The sequence below is a fragment of the Oncorhynchus mykiss genome, chromosome 30, assembly GCF_013265735.2.
Source record: "Oncorhynchus mykiss isolate Arlee chromosome 30, USDA_OmykA_1.1, whole genome shotgun sequence".
Taxonomy (NCBI): Eukaryota; Metazoa; Chordata; class Actinopteri; order Salmoniformes; family Salmonidae; genus Oncorhynchus; species Oncorhynchus mykiss.
Genome location: NC_050570.1, coordinates 40295305 through 40319092, shown reverse-complemented (window position 1 = coordinate 40319092; position 23788 = coordinate 40295305). Strand labels below are relative to the sequence as shown.

General features: G+C 43.6%; 1 protein-coding gene across 1 annotated transcript in view; it reads right to left on the bottom strand.

The window, feature by feature from the left end:
- The window catches only part of pik3r3b (phosphoinositide-3-kinase, regulatory subunit 3b (gamma)), a 324990-nt gene that overhangs the window by 149487 nt on the left and 151715 nt on the right, over positions 1–23788 (bottom strand). The window contains exons 6-7 of the mRNA XM_021599716.2: positions 7411–7612; positions 3646–3731 (exon numbers count right to left, since the gene is read on the bottom strand). Of these exons, the coding sequence (XP_021455391.1) occupies positions 3646–3731; positions 7411–7612 (288 nt within the window). The remainder of the gene's footprint in view (positions 1–3645; positions 3732–7410; positions 7613–23788) is intronic.

Below are 23788 nucleotides of genomic sequence, written 5' to 3'. Positions count from 1 at the left end.
TAATAAGTATTATAATTATACTATTAATTTCTATAATGTTAATATTTTTCAGTTTTTGTTGGAAAGGAAAGACATGAGCTGGTGCACACCTGAATAATAGTTTGTTTGGAGGTGCTGACTAATGGCGAATAAACTATCAAAATAAAGAAAGTCGCACACTCCATGTGTAATCTCCCAGCAATTTAATGGGTATTTACCAACGTTTCGGCATCACTGTGCCTGCCTCAGGGTAATGTCATGAAAGGGTTAACACTGAAGAGAAAAAAATATCTCTGGGGAGATAAATCTAGCTCGCTAAGTCAGCCATTGGCTAAGCCCTCAGAAGCTAGATAGAGGTGTCTGCCATTCAACTGTATTAGGGCAACATTTTGGAGTGGCAGTGGAATCAACCAATCACATTTTGACTTATTGAGTGAGACAATTTTCACAAAAACGTATGGAAACCTCTGCCTTCATGAAGGCCAACAGATTGTTGGGCTCCAAAATGGCACAATGGTCTAAGGCACTGCATCTCAGTGCAAGAGTTCTCACTACAGTCCCTGGTTCAAATCCAGGCTGTATCACATCTGGCCATGATTGGGAGTCCCATTTGGAGGTGCACAATTGGCTCAGTGTTACCGGAGTAGGCCAACACTGTAAATAAGAATTTGTTCTTAACTGACTTGCGTAGTTCAATGAAGGTTACATTAAAAAATATAAATATACACTGCTCAAAAAAATAAAGGGAACACTTAAACAACACAATGTAACTCCAAGTGAATCACACTTCTGTGAAATCAAACTGTCCACTTAGGAAGCAACACTGATTGACAATAAATTTCACATGCTGTTGTGCAAATGGAATAGACAACAGGTGGAAATTATAGGCAATTAGCAAGACACCCCCAATAAAGGAATGGTTCTACAGGTGGGGACCACAGACCACTTCTCAGTTCCTATGCTTCCTGGCTGATGTTTTGGTCACTTTTGAATGCTGGCGGTGCTTTCACTCTAGTGGTAGCATGAGACGGAGTCTACAACCCACACAAGTGGCTCAGGTAGTGCAGCTCATCCAGGATGGCACATCAATGCGAGCTGTGGCAAGAAGGTTTGCTGTGTCTGTCAGCGTAGTGTCCAGAGCATGGAGGCGCTACCAGGAGACAGGCTAGTACATCAGGAGACGTGGAGGCCGTAGGAGGGCAACAACCCAGCAGCAGGACCGCTACCTCCGCCTTTGTGAAAGGAGGAGCAGGAGGAGCACTGCCAGAGCCCTGCAAAATGACCTCCAGCAGGCCACAAATGTGCATGTGTCTGCTCAAACGGTCAGAAACAGACTCCATGAGGGTGGTATGCGGGCCCGACGTCCACAGGTGGGGGTTGTGCTTACAGCCCAACACCGTGCAGGACATTTGGCATTTGCCAGAGAACACCAAGATTGGCAAATTCGCCACTGGCGCCCTGTGCTCTTCACAGATGAAAGCAGGTTCACACTGAGCACATGTGACAGACGTGACAGTCTGGAGACGCCGTGGAGAACGTTCTGCTGCCTGCAACATCCTCCAGCATGACCGGTTTGGCGGAGGGTCAGTTATGGTGTGGGGTGGCATTTCTTTGGGGGGCCGCACAGCCCTCCATGTGCTCGCCAGAGGTAGCCTGACTGCCATTAGGTACCGAGATGAGATCCTCAGACCCCTTGTGAGACCATATGCTGGTGCGGTTGGCCCTGGGTTCCTCCTAATGCAAGACAATGCTAGACCTCATGTGGCTGGAGTGTGTCAGCAGTTCCTGCAAGAGGAAGGCATTGCTGCTATGGACTGGCCCGCCCGTTCCCCAGACCTGAATCCAATTGAGCACATCTGGGACATCATGTCTCGCTCCATCCACCAACGCCACGTTGCACCACAGACTGTCCAGGAGTTGGCCGATGCTTTAGTCAAGGTCTGGGAGGAGATCCCTCAGGAGACCATCCCCCACCTCATCAGGAGCATGCCCAGGTGTTGTAGGGAGGTCATACAGGCACGCGGAGGCCACACACACTACTGAGCCTCATTTTGACTTGTTTTAAGGACATGACATCAAAGTTGGATCAGCCTGTAGTGTGGTTTTCCACTTTAATTTTGAGTGTGACTCCAAATCCAGACCTCCATGGGTTGATACATTTGATTTCCATTGATAATTTTTGTGTGATTTTGTTGTCAGCACATTCAACTATGTAAAGAAAAAAGTATTTAATAAGAATATTTCATTCATTCAGGTCTAGGATGTGTTTTTTTAGTGTTCCCTTTATTTTTTTGAGGAGTGTATATATATAAATCACTGCGCAATAGCGAGAAGTTTTTTTCCCACGGTCTAGCTAACTAGCTTTTGTTGTCAGCTAGATGCCAGCAGCTGCAGCAGGTGTTATTGTTGCCAATTTGTTAGCTTCTCCCTTTTCAAGAACAACTTTCAACAATAAGTGAAGTTTCAAAGTATCATCATTTGGTGAGTGTGATACATTGTTACATTTAAAGTGGAACTGACAGCATTTTAGCAACATGAAATATTTTTAAAATCTGTTCATATACACCCCCAGGAACAATATGACATTTGAAAAAAAAAAATCTGACAAGCGACCACTTAGATAGGGTCATTTTCACGTTTGATAAATTCTTGGAATGTTTAGGAATTACGTATACTAAGGCATTTGTGAAAATTCTATAGCAATATAGAGTGGGAAAGTGGCTGTGCATTTGGAGAAGTAATAGAAACTGCAGTAAATAAAACGGAATAAAAACATCTGTCTTGTCCAGGACCGGAGTCTACACAGACCGGTGCGCTATGGCCAATCAGAGCTACAGTGGACCTTCATACAAACAAGCCATTTGCCACATGGCCCTGCCATCATTCACTTTCAACTGGATTGTATTTTTTACAGGCAATTGCAACAGCGCAACTTTAGAATATTAGAACGTTATTTGCCAAACGCCCCGAAATACACCTGAATGGATTTCTGTAAATATGTAAACACCACGAGAGTCCTCTTACATTTTGGGAACTTTACAGTCCTATTGTTCAAACAACCATGAAAATGTAGTCTCTGTCCCTCAGTTATGCACATCACAACAACGAGACTAACAACTAATGCTAGCGAGAGCAAGATGAGTTACAATCTAACGAGGGAACATTAGAATAAACCCTCTCAAAAGCTTTCAGATCTTAAAGCAAGCGCATCTACTCCCGACCACAGCCATAAACACAGTCCAGTACAAAATAAAATAACTCCTGTGTCGAGTACAGGAGTTATGCACAATATAATCCTACTCTGGCATGTTTTGCCCAGAACAAAATCTCTTGCATACAGTATATTGTTTTGCTTCGGTATGTTGCATTGGAAGTGGCTAATAATGCGTTGATTCGATCACAATTGCGACAGTAAAGGGAAACGTTGATAGTGTTAACTAACTGGCTTCTCTCCATGGGGCCCTGCCTAAAATGAGGACATCTGTACTCTCTATTGAAGTAAATACCTAGGCTTTACTATGGCCTCGGGGCGAAAATAGTGCACTATATCTGAAATAGGGTGCCATTTGGGACACAGCCATGTAAAAGACCATGACACTCAACCATATCAGGAAAGAGAGAAGGGCGGAGAGATTATAGCTCAGGTCCAAAAAGGCAGTGTCCTACCTGGGGCTGCCTGCATTTCCACCAGTCCCCCGGCTGCAATCAGGGCCTCCATGATCTTCACATGGTGCTCTGGGTTTACGTCCGCACTGCAGGGAGAGGGACAGGCAGGGTCTGAGGTCAAATGAAGGGACAGATATGTCAAGAGTTCAAGCACGAGGAGAACACGGTCACAGATGTAAATATGAGAGAGAGAGAGAGAGAGAGAGAGAGAGAGAGAGAGAGACAGAGACAGAGACAGAGACAGAGACAGAGACAGAGAGAGAGAGAGAGAGAATGTCATTCTTCTTATAACCATAAAATCCATGGTTGAACTGCAGTAGTAAATGGAACCAATTGGCTTCTTCTAGAAAGAGTATCTTGGTAATGAACCAGGTCACAGGAGTGAAGGAGGAAAAGGAGAAAGTGGAGGATTTTGAGGGGAAAAGGCCCAGGTCACACCATGGGATTGTAAGCTAAGGTCTCAGGCAGACAGACTCCTCTGGTTCAACCTCTCTCTCCCGCCTTCCCTCTCTTGCCTGGTACTGGGTCAGAGAAAGTGTTGATTTACTTATGTACAGTGCCTTGCGAAAGTATTCGGCCCCCTTGAACTTTGCGACCTTTTGCCACATTTCAGGCTTCAAACATCAAGATATAAAACTGGATTTTTTTGTGAAGAATCAACAACAAGTGGGACACAATCATGAAGTGGAACGACATTTATGGGATATTTCAAACTTTTTTAACAAATCAAAAACTGAAAAATTGGGCGTGCAAAATTATTCAGCCCCCTTAAGTTAATAATTTGTAGCGCCACCTTTTGCTGCGATTACAGCTGTAAGTCGCTTGGGGTATGTCTCTATCAGTTTTGCACATCGAGAATTTTTTTCCCATTCCTCCTTGCAAAACAGCTCGAGCTCAGTGAGGTTGGATGGAGAGCATTTGTGAACAGCAGTTTTCAGTTCTTTCCACAGATTCTCGATTGGATTCAGGTCTGGACTTTGACTTGGCCATTCTAACACCTGGATATGTTTATTTTTGAACCATTCCATTGTAGATTTTGCTTTATGTTTTGGATCATTGTCTTGTTGGAAGACAAATCTCCATCCCAGTCTCAGGTCTTTTGCAGACTCCATCAGGTTTTCTTCCAGAATGGTCCTGTATTTGGCTCCATCCATCTTCCCATCAATTTTAACCATCTTCCCTGTCCCTGCTGAAAAAAAGCAGGCCCAAACCATGATGCTGCCACCACCATGTTTGACAGTGGGGATGGTGTGTTCAGCTGTGTTGCTTTTACGCCAAACATAACGTTTTGCATTGTGGCCAAAAAGTTCAATTTTGGTTTCATCTGACCAGAGCACCTTCTTCCACATGTTTGGTGTGTATCCCAGGTGGCTTGTGGCAAACTTTAAATGACACTTTTTATGGATATCTTTAAGAAATGGCTTTCTTCTTGCCACTCTTCCATAAAGGCCAGATTTGTGCAATAAACGACTGATTGTTGTCCTATGGACAGAGTCTCAAACCTCAGCTGTAGATCTCTGCAGTTCATCCAGAGTGATCATGGGCCTCTTGGCTGCATCTCTGATCAGTCTTCTCCTTGTATGAGCTGAAAGTTTAGAGGGACGGCCAGGTCTTGGTAGATTTGCAGTGGTCTGATACTCCTTCCATTTCAATATTATCGCTTGCACAGTGCTCCTTGGGATGTTTAAAGCTTGGGAAATCTTTTTGTATCCAAATCCGGCTTTAAACTTCTTCACAACAGTATCTCGGACCTGCCTGGTGTGTTCCTTGTTCTTCATGATGCTCTTTGCCTTTACCTCTGAGACTATCACAGTGCAGGTGCATTTATACGGAGACTTGATTACACACAGGTGGATTGTATTTATCATCATTAGTCATTTAGGTCAACATTGGATCATTCAGAGATCCTCACTGAACTTCTGGAGAGAGTTTGCTGCACTGAAAGTAAAGGGGCTGAATAATTTTGCACGCCCAATTTTTCAGTTTTTGATTTGTTAAAAAAGTTTGAAATATCCAATAAATGTCGTTCCACTTCATGATTGTGTCCCACTTGTTGTTGATTCTTCACAACAAAATACAGTTTTATATCTTTATGTTTGAAGCCTGAAATGTGGCAAAAGGTCGCAAAGTTCAAGGGGGCCGAATACTTTCGCAAGGCACAGTATTTATTTCCTATAATTCAAGTCCTGTGATGGATACATATGTGACCTCTCTCTCTGAGGAAGCTGATGAACTCTCTCTATTTTTGCCTGTCGTGCGGTGCTCTCACGACAGTAGTTTGACAGGCCACAACTCTGACATGAAATACAAGTGCGGAAGAGAGAGATGATGTTATGTTTACGCTATGGTTACTATGTACAGTAAACTATATGGTGACATTTGCATGCAAACACAACACTAATCGCACTATTTACAGTACCCTGCAGATGACTGGATTACATTTTCATCTTCCTTCCACAGTTAATCTGATTTCAACAACTATTGATCTTGAACTACTTCTATGACCTACTACTACTTAACACTCTATAATCTCTGCTGTCAGAATTCTCTGCCTGGCCTAGAGCTGAAGGGTTAAGAAGACTTCCTCCCTGCCCTGCCGTTCCTATCTACTTTCGATCCAATGAGTTTACGTCTGAGTACCAAATGGTAAAAGGTAGTGCACTACAAGGGACTGAGACATACTAAACTCCCCAGTAAAGGTCAGACAAATAGACTCAGGTTGGCCTCCATCAGGTTCTCTGGTGGTTATGGTCAGAGGGCTGAAACACCATGGGTCAAAGTTAATATCAACAACACAACGGAGTGAAGGTCCAGGGAGAGCAATGCATTCTGGGATAATCCAGCACGCTCACTCCTCCTGGTGACATCAGAGGGGAACGGCAGAGTGAGTGGAAGAGGCTACACAAATATCACAGGTTCTGCCTCATTGACTGTGATCTCTTATTCCAGTTTTATGTGTAAAGAGAAGCCAGAAACAGACTTTCCTCACTGATTCAGAGCAATTCACAGAGCAATTCTCCCAGTGAGCTTTTGCAGTGTATGTGAAACATAAACAGCATGCTCACCAGGTCAATGCTTTGCTTGACCATTTCAGCTTACGATTTACATTGACAGGATGTTAACATTACCACCGAGCCAAATATTACTGCATACCTTTCCCTTTAGTAAACGCAGCTCTATCAGTTCATGCCCAAAGGCCTACAAGTGCACAGGGAATTCTAAACTTCCTCTTCATCTTCTTCTTCTTCTTCTAAAATAGACTTGAGAGTGTACATGAAGAGGATAGGAACAGCATCACTATCAAATGGTCACCATCAACAACAACAGCAACATGAAGACATAATTGAAGCTGCTGGCTAGCAGGTTTTTATCTTAAAGCTCCAGGGTAACATGCTTTGTTTACATTTTCATTAGTTGACTGTAGCTGCAAGCCACGTGTCAGTATACAGTATACCAGAGAATATAATATGCATAAGACCCATTTTTAATATGTTTCCTATACATGTTCGACAGTACACTCTTAGAAAAAAGGGTTCTTCGGCTGTCCCCTTAGGAGAACCCTTTGAATAACCCCTTTTGGTTCCATGTAGAACCCTTTGTGGAAATTGATCTACATGAAAATGGTTCTACCTGGAACCCAAAAGGGTTCTTTAAAGGCTTCTTCTATGGGGACAGACAAAGAACCCATTTAGGTTCTAGATAGCACCTGTCTATCTAAGAGTTCAGCCAGCCACACCACTTCATCAGTGCACCAATCAGTCTTACCTGAAGTGGGAGTGTTTGAAGATGGTCTCACTGAAGACCTGGCCTAGAAGCCTGGGGCTGGCCTGGTTCTGAGCTTCACTCTGGGCCACCTTGACCAGGTGTCTGGTGAGGTGCACCAGGAGCTGGTGGTTGGCCTGGGGCACGCTGGGGGACTCCAGGATCCTCTTCAGCTTCTCGCCACAGTCCTCCATGCTCTGAGTTTCTGGAGTAAGAAGACAGAGAAGGGAGAATGAGTACAAGTGTGTATTGTATTTGTGTGTGTGTGTGTGTGTGTGTGTGTGTGTGTGTGTGTGTGTGTGTGTGTGTGTGTGTGTGTGTGTGTGTGTGTGTGTGTGTGTGTGTGTGTGTGTGTGTGTGTGTGTGTGTGTGTGTGTTGGGACAGAGAGCCAGGCACTAGTAACATAACACACATATACTCGTTTTTTTTATATTTGAGAGATATACTGGGAGATTTGAATAAAGATTCTAGCCTCCCCAACTGCTGCACTGTTGTCTAGCATAGCAACATGTAGTCCATACATACATGGATTTGGCTCTGATGGGACAAGTTATGTAGAACATGTCTTCTGTGTCCGTGGATGTTAGTAAAAGCAGCTAACCCAGCAGGCCTGGGATCAGGCTCAGCTCCTTTGTGTGTTGTCACAGCTCAGACAATAATGTTTAGAGAGGAGCAGTCATATTGATGCTCTCACCACAGGTCTTCTCTTCATTCTGCAAACAAGATGACATCTGTGCCTCTCCTCTGCTCTGTCTAGGCAGCTAGGGCTTCTTTCAAAGAAACCGCATAGCTTCTATCTATTCTAGATTCACTTTTGTAGTCTGCTTAACAATGTTTTGTTACCAGCCTTGATTTGATGCTGTTCCCAAGGAGAAACCATCCATAACAACGACTACCCACTGGGCAAAAACAAGCTGAAATAACATTGTTTCCACGTCATTTCAACCCCAAAATTAAATGTGATGATGTTGAATCAACGTGGAAAACTGATTGGATTTGAAAAAGGTCATCAGCGTAAGGGAATTTGTGACTCGTTTCAGGAAATTAGGCGTATGTTGCGCGTGACTACTTTTATCAAAATGCATTTTTTGGGCAGAAAGGCCTTCTGGAACATGTGTTTCATGTGCCTTAACAACAAATTTGCATGCAATCTGTACAAATAAAATTCTTAACTCACGAGCCTAGTGTTGTTTAGCCATGGAAAAAGTCAGAAACCTTCCCGCTAGCCATGATTGGCTGACATAATGAGTGGGCTGGACATGCCGAGAGATGAGTTTGGATTGGTCTGCCATGTAGCATGCCTCTGTCTATAATATGAGCTGATCAGTATGTGTAGGTAGTCCTTTCTAACGTGGCTTTTTGAAAGATATCACGTAGTAGAACTGTATAAGTGTTGCTCTCCACATTCTGGAGGACCGAGTTTTGAAATCAGTGGAATTAGAGTATGATAGCTAAGGAGATGGATACAATTCTGAGTTTGATTGCAAATATGCAGACGGAGTCAAAAAGAGAACACACAGAAGGCTGTTGTATAAAACACCTGTCTCCGGATTACATCTTCAAACAAAGAGTAACCATGGCATCCGTGACAGAGAGGAAGAAGCGTCCATCCATATATACAGGTAAGATTTAGCTATCTAAATACTCCACTATGCAAGTAACTATTTCAATAGAATGTTTATGAAGTCATCGTGACACCCGTTGATAGGCATAGCTGGTAAATTCGCTCTGGCTATCTACTCCGATTTCAGAGCACTTTGGTCTGAGTGTGGCAGAGCACAGAATAACTGACAAATTTACGAACGCTCAACACCCATTGTATTTGGCCGGTGTCAGTAACCGTTGGCAAAAAAAAGCGTAATTAAATTAAATTGTTGCCAGCAGCACAATTGCAGACAACAACACTCTGGATAACATAAAAAAACCTAACCAGCTCTGCTAGGGTGAATAAAATGGTCAGAGTGAGCTGTTCTCTCATGTGTCTGGAAGTAGCTAGCAAGCTAGCAAACGTTAGCCAGTTAGCTTGGTGATTGACTGCTGTTGTTGGGTCAGAACGCTCGGCTCAACCCTACTCCTCGGCCAGAGTGCTCTGAACGCTCCGAGAGCGAAACGCTCTGAATTTACAAATGGACAATCTCACAATGCTCTGAGGTTACTGAACGCCCAAAGCACACTCACATACCAGTCTTTACTTTTATCCAAAGTCGAGACAGCCTACAGGGATGAGGTGAGGGCTCTGGGAGTGTGGTGCCTGGAAAACAACCTCTCACTCAACGTCAGCAAAACTAAGGAGATGATCGTGGATTTTAGTAAACAGCAGAGGGTGCACCCCCCTATCTACATCGTCGGGACCGTAGTGGAGAAGGTGGAAAGCTTCAAGTTCCTTGGCGTACACATCACTGACAAACTGAAATGGACCACCCACACAGAGGCGTAACAGTGTCTCTTCAACCTCAGGAAGCTAAATACATTTGGCTTGGCATCTAAAACCCTCACAAACGTTTACAGATGCACAATTGAAAGCATCCTGTAGGGCTGTATCACCGCCTGGTATGGCAACTGCACCGCCCGCAACCACAAGGCTGTCCAGAGGGTGGTGTGGTATGCCCAACGCAGACCTCCAGGACACCTACGGCACCCAATGTCACAGGAAGGCCAAAAAAATCATCAAGGACATCAACCACCCAAGCCAGAAGGCGAGGTCAGTACAGGTGCATCAAAGCTAGTAACGACAGACTGAAAAACTGCTTCTCAAGATCATCAGAGTGTTAAAAATTAGAGTCTGCTGCCTATAGGCATAGACTAGAAATCACTAGCCACTTTAAGGAATGAAACACTAGTCACTTTAACAAAGTTTACATATTTTGCATTACTCAAATAAAAGTTATTTATAAAGCCCATCTTACATCAGCTGATATCTCAAAGTGCTTTACAGAAACCCAGCCTACTACTCCCAAACAGCAAGCAATGCAGGTGTAGAAGCAAGGTGGCTAGGAAAAACTCCCTAGAAAGGCCAGAACCTAGGAAGAAACCTAGAGAGGAACCAGGCTATGAGGGGTGGCCAGGCCTCTTCTGACTGTGCCAGGTGGAGATTATAACAGAACATGGCCAAGATGTTCAAATATTCATAGATGACCAGCAGGGTCAAATAATAATAATCACAGTGGATGTCGAGGGTGCAACAGGTCAGCACCTCAGGAGTAAATGTCACTTGGCTTTTCATAGCCAATTACTCATCTCATATGTATATACTGTATTCTAAACTCAGCAAAAAAAGAAATGTCCTCTCACTGTCAACTGTGTTGATTTATTTATTTTCAGCAAACTTAACATGTGTGAATATTTGTATGATCATAACAAGATGCAACAACTTAAACTTAAACTGAGCAAGTTCCACAGACATGTGACTAACAGAAATTGAATAATGTGTCCCTGAACAAAGGGCGGGGGGTTAAAATCAAAAGTAACAGCCAGTATCTGGTGTGATCAACAGCTATATTAAGTACTGCAGTGCATGTCCTCCTCATGGACTGCACCAGATATGCCAGTTCTTGCAGTTCAATACACCTACCAACCAGTAAGAATTCCGTCTCTCACAGACCTGTTCATTTTTCTTTAAGAAGCCCTCCTGTTCTCCACTCATGACCTGTATTAACTGCACCTGTTTGAACTCGTTACCTGTATAAAAGACACCTGTCCACACACTCAATCAAACAGACTCCAACCTCTCCACAATGGCCAAGACCAGAGAGCTGTGTAAGGACATCAGGGATAAAATTGTAGACCTGCACAAGGCTGGGATGGGCTACAGGACATTAGGCCTACAGCTTGGTGAGAAGGCAACAACTGTTGGCGCAATTATTAGAAAATGGAAGAAGTTCAAGATGACGGTCGATCACCCTCTGTCTGGGGCTCCATGCAAGATCTCACCTCGTGGGGCTTCAATGATCATGAGGAAGATGAGGGATCAGCCCAGAACTACACGGCAGGACCTGGTCAATGACCTGAAGAGAGCTGGGACCACAGTCTTAAAGAAAACCATTAGTAACAGACTACGCTGTCATGGATTAAAATCCGGCAGCGCATGCAAGGTCCCCCTGCTCAAGCCAGCGCATGTCCAGGCCCGTCTGAAGTTTGCCAATGACCATCTGGATGATCCAGAGGAGGACTGGGAGAACGTCATGTGGTCTGATGAGACAAAATATAACCTTTTGGTCTAAACTCCACTCGCCGTCTTTGGAGGAAGAAGGATGAGTACAACCCCAAGAACACCATCCCAACCGTGAAGCATGGAGGTGGAAACATAATTCTTAGGGGATGCTTTTCTGCAAAGGGGAACAGGACGACTGCACCGTATTGAGGGGAGGATGGATTGGGCCATGTATCGCGAGATCTTGGCCAACAACCTCCTTCCCTTAGTAAGAGCATTGAAGATGGGTCGTGGCTGGGTCTTCAGGCATGACAACGACCCGAAACACACAGCCAGGGCAACTAAGGAATGGCTCCGTAAGAAGCATCTCAAGGTCTTGGAGTTGCCTAGCCAGTCTCCAGACCTGAACCCAATAGAACATCTTTGGAGGGAGCTGAAAGTCCGTATTGCCCAGCGACAGCCCCTCAACCTGAAGGATCTGGAGAAGGTCTGTAAGGAGGAGTGGGCCAAAATCCCTGCTACAGTGTGTGCTAACCTGGAAAGGACCACATGAAACGTGGGATCTCTGTAATTGCAAACAAAGGTTTCTGTACCAAATATTAAGTTCTGCTTTTCTGATGTATCAAATACTTATGTCATGCAATAAAATGCAAATTAATTACTTAAAAATCATGCAACGTGATTTTAGATTCAGTCTCTCACAGTTGAAGTGTACCTATGATAAAAATTACTGACCTCTACATGCTTTGTAAGTAGGAAAACCTGCAAAATCGGCAGTGTATCAAATACTTGTTGTCCCCACTGTATGTAAATATTTGTATGAACATAAGATTCAACAACTGAGACATAAACTGAAGAAGTTCCACAGACATGTGACTAATTGAATAATGTGTCCCTGAACAAAGGGGGGGTCAAAATCAAAAGTAACAGTCAGTATCTGGCGTGGCCACCAGCTGCATTAAGTACTGCAGTGCATCTCCTCCTCATGGACTGCACCAGATTCGTCAGTTCTTGCTGTGAGATGTTACCCCACTCTTCCACCAAGACAACCGGCAAGTTCCCAGACATTTCTGGGAGGAATGGCCCAAACCCTCACCCTCCGATCCAACAGGTCCCAGACGTGCTCAATGGGATTGAGATACGGGCACTTCGCTGGCCCTGACAGAACACTGACATTCCTGTCTTTCAGGAAATCATGCACAGAACGAGCAGTATGGCTGGTGGCATGTCAGGATGAGCCTGCAGGAAGGGTTCCACATGAGGGAGGAGGATGTCTTCCCTGTAACGCACAGTGTTGAGATTGTCTGCAATGACAACAAGCTCAGTCCGATGATGCTGTGACACACCACCCCAGACCATGACGGACCCTCCACCTCCAAATCGATCCAGCTCCAGAGTACAGGCCCCGGTGTAACGCTCATTCCTTCGACTATAAAACTAAAATCCAACCATCACCCCTGGTGACACAAAACCGCGACTCGTCAGTGAAGAGCACTTTTTGCCAGTCCTGTCTGGTTCAACGACGGTGGGTTTGTGCCCATAGGCGAAGTTGTTGCCGGTGATGTCTGGTGAGGACCTGCCTCACAACAGGCCTACAAGCCCTCATTCCAGCCTCTCTCAGCCTATTGCGGACAGTCTGAGCACTGATGGAGGGATTGTGCGTTCTTGGTGTAACTCGGGCAGTTATTATTACCATCCTGTGCCTGTCCCGCAGGTGTGATGTTCGGATGTATCGATCCTGTGCAAGTGTTGATACACGTGGTCTGCACTGTGAGGACGATCAGCTGTCCGTCCTGTCTCCCTGTAGCGCTGTCTTAGGCGTCTCACAGTATGGACATTGCAATTTATTGCCCTGGACACATCTGCAGTCCTCATGCCTCCTTGCAGCATGCCTAAGGCATGTTCACACAGATGAGCAGAGACCCTGGGCCTCTTTCTTTTGTTTTTTTTCATCGTCAGTAGAAAGGCCTCTTTAGTGTCCTAAGTTTTCATAACTTATGGTTACCGTCTGTCTGTAAGCCGTTAGTGTCTTAACGACCGTTCCACAGGTGTATGTTCATTAATTGTTTATGGTTCATTGAACAAGCATAGGAAAACATGTTTAAACCCTTTACAATGAAGATCTGTGAAGTTATTTGGATTTTAACCAATTATCTTTGAAAGACAGGGTCCTGAGTTTATAATATTCTACGGTGTCTTAGTCATTTAATGTTTACCTATCTTGCATTACTCATCTCATATGTATATACTGTACTTTATACTGTTCTACTGTATCTTAGTCCGTTCCGCTCTGACATTGCGCGTTCATATGTATATAGTCTTAGTTCATTCCTACTTAGATTTGTGTGCATTGGGTATATGGTGTAATTTGTTAGATATTATTTGTTAGATATTACTGCACTGTCAGATCTAGAAGCACAAGCATTTCACTACACCCACAATAACTTCTGCTAATCACGTGTATGTTACCAATAAAATTTGATTTGATGAAAGAAACACAATTTCAAATTTTGCTACATAAGACAATCGAGCCGGTCGGTCACATTTAGTATTTTTTTCACCCAACTTAGAACCTAAATCCAAAGACATGTTTACATTCTTTGTTGATTTCATGTTGAATTCACGTTGGTTGACCACAACCATAATGTAAATCAAAACTAGATGTTGAACTGACATCTGTGCCCAGTGGGTATGTACCTTTACTGTGTGCTTTTGGAAATTGACTGTTTATGTTCAGTTCAATCGAGTAACAGGTTTAACTGAATGAACAACAGAAACAAAATGCAAATATGAAAACATATTAAAATAGTTTGGGGTATGTTCTTGTCTCCGAGGGATGATCAGTGGAGCCAGATGCTGTGATGGCGGGTAGCTCTATGCGGAGCTGACATTCACCCACTCACCCTCTTTCCTTCACTCACTCATTCCCTCCCACTTTCTGTCACTAATTTCCTCATTCACAAACTCCCTTACCAGGGGTGGAAAAAGTACTGAAATATCAGACTCAAAAAGAAGTAGTGTTACTTTCATAAAATTCTGCTAAAGTAGGACTAAAACGATTAACTTTGAAAAATACTCAAAAAAGTACTCAGAAAAGCTACTCAATTACAGTAAGGAGAGTAGTTGCAATTAGTTACTTTAAACATCTGGTTATTCAGCAAGCATGGTGAAGTTGCATTATTGTGCTGTGCTCACAGGCTGTAAGCTATTAGGTGAATGACATTCTGCAAATGGCTAATTGTAAAAGAGGAGGAGAAACATGAAACTATGCTGACAGGGCCAGATTAAGAAATCACAGATTGTGCAATATTAGTAGGTAATATATATATATATATATATATACGTATATACACCTGTGTATATTTATATATATATATATATATATATATAAATATACACACACACACACACACAGTGGCATGTGAAAGTTTTCACACCCCTTGGCATCTTTTCCTATTTTGCTGCCTTACAACCTGGAATTAAAATAGATTTTTTTTTGGGGGGGGGGGGGGGGGGGGGGGGGTTGTATCATTTGATTTACACAACATGCCTACCACTTTGAAGATGAAACTTATTTTTTTTTATTGTGAAACAAACAAGAAATAAGACAAAAACTTGAGCGTGCATAACTATTCACCCCCCCAAAGTCAATACTTTGTAGAGCCGCCAGTTGCAAAAATTACAGTTGCAAGTAAATTGGGGTCTATCTCTTTAAGCTTGGTACATCTAGCCACTGGGATTTTTGCCCATTCAAGGCAAAACTGCTCCAGCTCCTTCAAGTTGGATGGGTTCCGCTGGTGTACAGCAATCTTTAAGTCATACCACAGATTCTCAATTGGATTGAGGTATGGGCTTTCACTAGGCCATTCCAAGACAGTTAAATGTTTCCCCTTAAACCACTCGAGTGTTGCTTTAGTAGTATGCTTTGGGTAATTGTCCTGCTGGAAGTTGAACCTTCGTCCCAGTTTCCCTCAAGAATTTCCCTGTATTTAGCACCATTCCTTCAATTCTGACCAGTTTCACAGTCACTGCCGATGAAAAACATCCCCACAGCATGATGCTGCCACCACCATGCTTCACTGTGGATGGTGTTCTCAGGGTGATGAGAGGTGTTGGTTTGCGCCAGACATAGATTTTAACTCCTTGGCCAAAAATCTCAATTTTAGTCTCATCTGACTCATGCTTTTTGGCCAACACCAAACATGTTTGTTTAATTTTTTATTTAAGCAATAGCTTCTTTCTGGCCAGTCTTCCGCAAAGCCCAGCGCTGTGGAGTGTATGGCTTAAAGTGGTCCTATGGACAGATACTCCAATCTCCGCTGTGGAGCTTTGCAGCTCTTTCAGGGTTATCTTTGGTCTCGTTGTTGCCTCTGATTAATGCCCTCCTTGCCTGGTCCGTGAGTTTTGGTGGGCGGCCCACTCTTGGCAGGTTTGTTGTGGTGCAATATTCTTTCAATTTTTTAAATAATGGATTTAATGGTGGTCTGAGGGATGTTCAAAGTTTCTGATCTTTTTTTAGAACCCAACCCTGATCTGTAATTCTCAACATATTTGTCGCTGACCTGTTGTGAGAGCTCCTTGGTCTTCATGCTACCGCTTGCTTGGTGGTGCCCCTTGCTTAGTGGTATTGCAGACTCTGGGGCCTTTCAGAACAGGCTAATATATACTGAGATCCTGTGATACTTAGATTGCACACAGGTGGACTTCATTTAACTAATTATGTGACTTCTGAAGGTAATTAGTTGCACCAGATCTTATTTAGGGGCTTCATAGCTAAGGGGGTGAATACATATGAACGCACAACTCTTCCATTTCTTTATTTTTTTTCATTTCACTAAACCAATTTGGACTATTTTGTGTATGTCCATTACATGAAATCCAAATAAAAATCAATTTAAATTACAGGTTGTAATGCAACAAAATAGGAAAAACGTCAAGGGGGATGAATACTTTTGCAAGGCACTGTTTATACATATATACAGTATTATAGGCTACAGTAACCTAGTAAATAACATGTCCAGTGGCACACTGACTGACCAGTTGATTATGATGAAGCCATAGGCTATTGAAACGACAAGTAGCCTATCTTAAGAAATATAATCCATAGATGGCAGTTCCCATTCAAGTTAGGCCTGGCAGGCATTGCTAGTGCACCCAACAGTCAAATTGACAGGGTAAGAGGTTTCAAATCGTTTTATGGATTATATGTTTATGGCCACAATGCAACAAGCTGTATATTTGGCACACATGCTGCTTAAACTGCAGCCTTCTTGAGAGCGGGCTCCTGAGTCCTCCTGCAAAAAAATTAAATACTTCATGTATACTTCATATATAATATACACTGTATATATAATATATACTGTATATATTTGTTTTATTACGGGCCTGGGCCCAGGGGCTTCAGCCCTGGTAAACCTCTGCCTTAATCCGGCCCTGTGTGCTGATGATTATAATGTTTGTAATACTAACATATACATTCCACTCTGCCCAGCGAAGATAATTACATTGTGCTTACTGAATTAAATTAAAGCAATCTAGCCATTCAGACCAGACTTACTGATTGAACCTCTGTATTAACTACATAATAGGTACTAAAATCTAATGCAGCTAGCTATCTTCATTCACACATAATCTACATGAAGGTAGCAGAATGTGATCCATATTGACCTATTAGAGTGGTGCATTTGGAGCTCGCAGGGTATTCAGTGTTAAAACCCATGTTTGTGATTGATCCCAATAACTCAAAGTGCTCTGGACTTAACCCACAACCAGCAGTATGACCTCAGTAAATCTGTCTGTCCTGACTGACATTGTAAATTTTAGCTGAGAGTGGATGAGTGTTTGAATTGAGCCTTAGTGGTGTGTGTGTGTGTGTGTGTGTGTGTGTGTGTGTGTGTGTGTGTGTGTGTGTGTGTGTGCCTGTATTTTAGCTGCAGACAGAGCAGAATGCAGCACCATAAGTGTTCAGTATAGAGCACCTCATGTCTAGTGATAAGGACTACTCTCCTGTTAGCTGCTCTTGTTGCCTGGCTGAGGCTGGCCTTTCTCTTAATGAGTTCCACCCATGCCTGGGGCCATTAGCGCTGGTCTGGTTAAGGCTGGCCAAGGGTGCTTATTTGAGATAAGTGTCTTAGGTCAGGGGTCAAAAGTTAGCAGGGCCGTGCACATGCCTTTCATGGGGCAGGTGTTAAAAATGTAAAAAGGGTACCCAGACTTGGAAACAGGCGCACCAAAGGACAGAGTAGGAGTGGGGGGTGGCAAACTTGACAACGTCACTTTGGGTCAACTTTGGGGAAATGGCTTCAGAACAACAGCAAAAACTGTATACAAACAATATATAATTATACCACCACCCAAAAGGGCACTTGAAGAGTGGGAGGGCAAAGTGACAGGTGCTTGGGCACAGGTGACGGAGGAGGTGGTGGCAGGTCATATGTGTGGAGATGGAGGGTGTGTGTTTGTGTGTAGGTGTTTGTCGGGGGGCTGTGTGTCGGTCAGAGCTGTTAGATTATATATGGTCGGCCAATCCGCCTGATCTGGTAGAGGTCAGCTGTGTTGACCTTCTCTCGTCTCGCCTCCTCAGATCACAGACGCAGCCGATGACCGCTACCTACCAAAACCCCCTGCTCTCCCTCCCCCAAAATTAATCCACATCCCGTCTGGAGCTGTTATCGCCCTTCCCTGTCCCCTCGGTCTTCAGGGCCCCCTCGGTCCTCATTAATACGATCTGACCCTGGCTCAATAGAGGACAAAGCTGAGAACTTGGCCTGTCCATCTGACCCTGAGAACCTACTGGATACTGGGAATGGGCACAGAGGAAGGTGGGAGGACCTTTGCGTGCCACTGATTGGTCGAGTGGCTTTCCATCTGTCCCTTAGGACACTGGACACCGGGGCAGACCCGGGAGAATCGGAGGATGGAAGGAAAGAAGGAATGGACGGAAAGGAGGAAAGAGGGTAGACGTGGGTGCTATAGGGCTGTACACCATTCAAATAGCTTCCCATATGGACCTGACCTACTGGGCACAAAAACTGGGCAGCCCAGGGAGGAGGGAGAAAGGGAGGGTTAGAGCTGGGTGCTAGGCAGACCTGGGTTCAAATACTATTTAGTGTATTTCAATTATTTTCAAAAACATATGTAAATAAGTATTTAGGTATTTTTTTTGGGGGGGGGGGGGGAGTACAAGTAGTTGAATATTGGAATGTATTTGGAAATACACGGACTCAAATACACTTCCATGCACTGAACCCAGGTATTTGAAAATAATATTTAAAATAAGTATTTGAAAATACCTTCAAATAGGTTATTTATAGGAAATTATTTGAAAATACTCAAATACAAAGAAAATAAGTATTTAAATAACAAATATTCAAATACACATGTATTTGAACCCAGGTCTGGTGCTAGAACAGCTGACCGGTCCAATAGCTTTCCTGGAAGTCTGTATATACATCAGCTACCTAACTATAGCTACCCACCTTTGTTCAGTCCAGATGGGCATGGTCTGGTGGGAAAGCTGGCCCTTTGCCCTGTGTTCTTAGAGAGGTCAATCTGAATCTGGATTATGCCAATAGAATGACTGACCACTTCTCTTGTCTGAGACAGACAGACACAAAGGGATGAGACTGAGACACTTGGCCGGAGTCTGCTGAAGTTATGGTTACACAGTCAGTCGCATGGTCGGTCAGACTGACCGTGATCCTCCCTGCCGGCTGGTCAGTTGGTCTACCTCGCAGAGAGAAGGGTTTATATAAATGGGTTTAGGAGGCTTTGCAGGTGTGACAGAATCCACAATAGGGGGATTTGGGATGGTAATTGAAGGGGATTAGGTGTAATGCAGATCAAGAAAATGAAGGAAAAAAATTCAGAGAAAGGAGCTGAGGGATGGAGGAAAGGGAGGGCAGGTAATGTAGGTTGGGGAATTGGTGACGATCGTCATATACAGTGGGGAGAACAAGTATTTGATACACTGCCGATTTTGCAGGTTTTCCTACTTACAAAGCATGTAGAGAGAGGTCTGTAATGTTTATCATAGGTACACTTCAACTGTGAGACACGGAATCTAAAACAAAAATCCAGAAAATCACATTGTATAATTTTTAAGTAATTAATTTGCATTTTATTGCATGACATAAGTATTTGATCACCTACCAACCAGTAAGAATTCCGGCTCTCGCAGACCTGTTAGGTTTTCTGTAAGAAGCCCCCTTGTTCTCCACTCATTACCTGTATTAACTGCACCTGTTTGAACTCGTTACCTGTATAAAAGACACCTGTCCACACACTCAATCAAACAGACTCCAACCTCTCCACAATGGCTAAGACCAGAGAGCTGTGTAAGGACATCAGGGTTAAATTGTAGACCTGCACAAGGCTGGGATAGGCTACAGGACAATAGGCAAGCAGCTTGGTGAGAAGGCAACAACTGTTGGCGCAATTATTAGAAAATGGAAGAAGTTCAAGATGACGGTCAATCACCCTCGGTCTGGGGCTCCATGCAAGATCTCACCTCGTGGGGCATCAATGATCATGAGGAAGGTGAGGGATCAGCCCAGAACTACACGGCAGGACCTGGTCAATGACCTGAAGAGAGCTGGGACCACAGTCTCAAAGAAAACCATTAATAACACACTACGCCGTCATGGATTAAAATCCTGCAGTGCACGCAAGGCCCCCCTGTTCAAGCCAGCGCATGTCCAGGCCCGTCTGAAGTTTGCCAATGACCATCTGGATGATCCAGAGGAGGAATGGGAGAAGGTCATGTGGTCTGAAGAGACAAAAATAGAGCTTTTTGGTCTAAACTCCACTCGCCGTCTTTGGAGGAAGAAGAAGGATGAGTACAACCCCAAGAACACCATCCCAACCGTGAAGCATGGAGGTGGAAACATAATTCTTTGGGGATGCTTTTCTGCAAAGGGGACAGGACGACTGCACCGTATTGAGGGGAGGATGGATGGGGCCATGTATCGTGAGATCTTGGCCAACAACCTCCTTCCCTCAGTAAGAACATTGAAGATGGGTCATTGCTCGGTCTTCCAGCATGACAACAACCCCAAACACACAGCCAGGGCAACTGAGGAGTGGCTCCATAAGAAGCATCTCAAGGTCCTGGAGTTGCCTAGCCAGTCTCCAGACCTGAACCCAATAGAACATCTTTGGAGGGAGCTGAAAGTCCGTTTCGCCCAGCGACAGCCCCGAAACCTGAAGGATCTGGAGAAGGTCTGTATGGAGGAGTGGGCCAAAATCCCTGCTGCAGTGTGTGCAAACCTGGTCAAGAACTACAGGAAACGTATGATCTCTATAATTGCAAACAAAGGTTTCTGTACCAAATATTAAGTTCTGCTTTTCTGATGTATCAAATACTTGTCATGCAATAAAATGCAAATTAATTACTTAAAAATCATACAATGTGATTTTCTGGATTTTTGTTTTAGATTCCGTCTCTCACAGTTGAAGTGTACCTATGATAAAAATTACAGACCTCTACATGCTTGTAAGTAGGAAAACCTGCAAAATCGGCAGTGTATCAAATACTTGTTCTCCCCACCGTGTATATATATATATATATAGAGCGAGAACCCGGGAAGGACAGGCTGAGTTCTCTGCAGCATGACAGAAGCATCTAGATTAGCTAATGATTACTATACACAGCATAGGTTAACAAAGCCGACTGTACAGCCTGCATCTCAGAGACATTAGAACATTGACCAGAACCAGAAAGCCAATGGTTCGGACAAATAAATGGACCAGGTGTCATTAATACACTGAGTATACAAACCATTAAGGACACCTGACCCACACACCCACACCCACACACCCACACACAAGTCAGTGCACTGTATCATCTCATCACTAATGGCACTGACCGAATCTTCTACCAGTTTAAAGGTGTTGTAGGCTAAATGTCCAAGCCAAGTTTTGGTTCCAACATGTCAATACTGTAGCCTACAGAAAATGGCATCTTGAATCTGATGACTGTTATTTATCTAATCAACTAACTATGTTTAATTGTTACCCGATTCAATTAATAATGTAACAATTAACTCATTAGGAATCTGGGGCACTACGAGAGTGGCTGTTTAAAGAGTTACCATCTCCTGAATTAAACCCCAAACAGTCAACGTATTAATCATAACCTCGTATCTTATCATCATTCTGAACAGTCGTAACCTCCCGCATCTGCAAAAACCCCAGGCTTACTCATAATTCAGTACTACACAAATTGATTTAATTATTTATTTACTAACTAAATGGTAACACAGGATAAACATACACACTTAATACATTTAAACAGGTCCCCAGCGGACTGACACAATATGGCGGCTTGTTACAAAGGAGATAGAGAGGGAGAGGGCGAGAGACAGAGACATAATACTTGGTACATTTAGAAACTACTCTCAAAGTAATCATATACTTTGCACCCGTTTGGAGTAAGAAATCATGAATGTAATTACGTGTAAATGTCTTGTTTCTTTGTGGATGTCTGTCAGAACCAGGCTTTCTTGGAAAGGTTGTTGGGCCATTTTGTGGCACGCTTGTAAGGCTCTGATTGTCCAAAAGGGGTCCCCACCCGTCTCCTACTGTTGCTCTCCTCTGCCGTCGCCCGGCATCCGGCGACCTGTCGTGTAGTCCTGAACAGAACTACAGAACTCAATCTGCTTCCACTCGCGCTGGAAGATAATTATTTGAAGAGAGGCAAGGCAGCCGTGTCGATAGTTCTCAGTGGTGATGAGAGTAGTAGAATACAATGGTTTGAAGAGAGTAGTATAATGGTCCCACTTAAATTCACTTTTATAGATACTTTACTTATGACAGCTAATCAGCCGTACCAGTGATTGTCCGGGAGATGACGTTATTGTCTCAGAGAGGACAAGACCATAATAAATCAGTTGCTAGAATTAAGTCTCAGAACCTCCTCTCAGTTCACACAGACACAATAGAGTTCTAAGAACCCTATTCTGTTGCATACAACAACCATTTGATGTAATAACAGTATTATAACATAATCTTGTAATTTCTCCACGATAGCTATCAACCCCCCCACCAGTTCCCTCTTCTCTCACCCACAGAGGGTCTGGTTGAAGTCATCCATTGCTGAGCTGACCTATTTGTATCCTCAGAGGACAGTCATAACAGTCCCCTCCTGGTGGGTTCAATCTTGGAAGGATTCTGCAAGTTGCAACCCACCACAAGCATGACCATAGGGTGTCCTGGTTTGTGGATAATCATGACAGTCCCCCTCTGGTGGTTTAACCTGGTAGGATTTCTGAAAGCTGCAGCCCCACCACAAGAATGGCCATGGTTGTGGATCGTCGTTCTGGACTGTCGTCCTGTTGTCCAGGCTGGTGGATCTAGGCAGTAACTTAGACATACGTTAATAACGCACAACACTCACGAAATACGTAATTACATTTCTTCCCCAAATGAGCATTGTGGCGCTAACGTATGGTTGTATGGGGAACACAAACAAAAGATGTACAAAACATAGTGACCACACCTTAATCATCTAATTGGACTATATTATATATACATCCATGGTCTTGGCTAGATGATTCAATCATGGATTGTCAATAAATTTTGTCTAATGGCATATCTACCTAGCGGCGTGTTGCTTAGCGCACTATCCTAAATGGATAACTACATGATAAGTCTACAGCAGTAAGGCACTAGCTTCAGACAGTCTACACTGCAGGAATGACCTATGAACCTCTGGGGAGAAACTGGTGATTCATGTAGCTGTAGAGTCAACGGGGCGTCAGGGTCAGAAAACCAAGTATCCTGGTAGGCTGCAACCTGTTCAGAATGAGTCTGACATCATCAGATAATTTCCATGTCAATGACCGTGTGTCAATAAGAATCGATGCCGACCTCAAGCTATATACCAAGGGGGCCTGTAGTGGTTTTACTACAAGTCCATGTGTCTTACACCATTGTAGTGGCGATACGTATGAAGGACTCTAGTTCATAGCTTTGTTATCCACGGAGGAGCTAACCTCACAATGGAAGTATGCACTGAATCAGTCGTATGTGGTGTGATCATGGTTCATGACTTCTAATAACTTTCCTCCTGAATGGAGGGTTCTATTTATTAGCGGCATGTGTGTTTAAAAAAAAAATCTAATTATTTTACCTTTATTTAACTAGGCAAGGCAATTCAGTTAAGAACAAATTATTTTCATCATTTACAATGATGGCGTACCCCGACCAAACCCGGACGACGCTGACCCAAT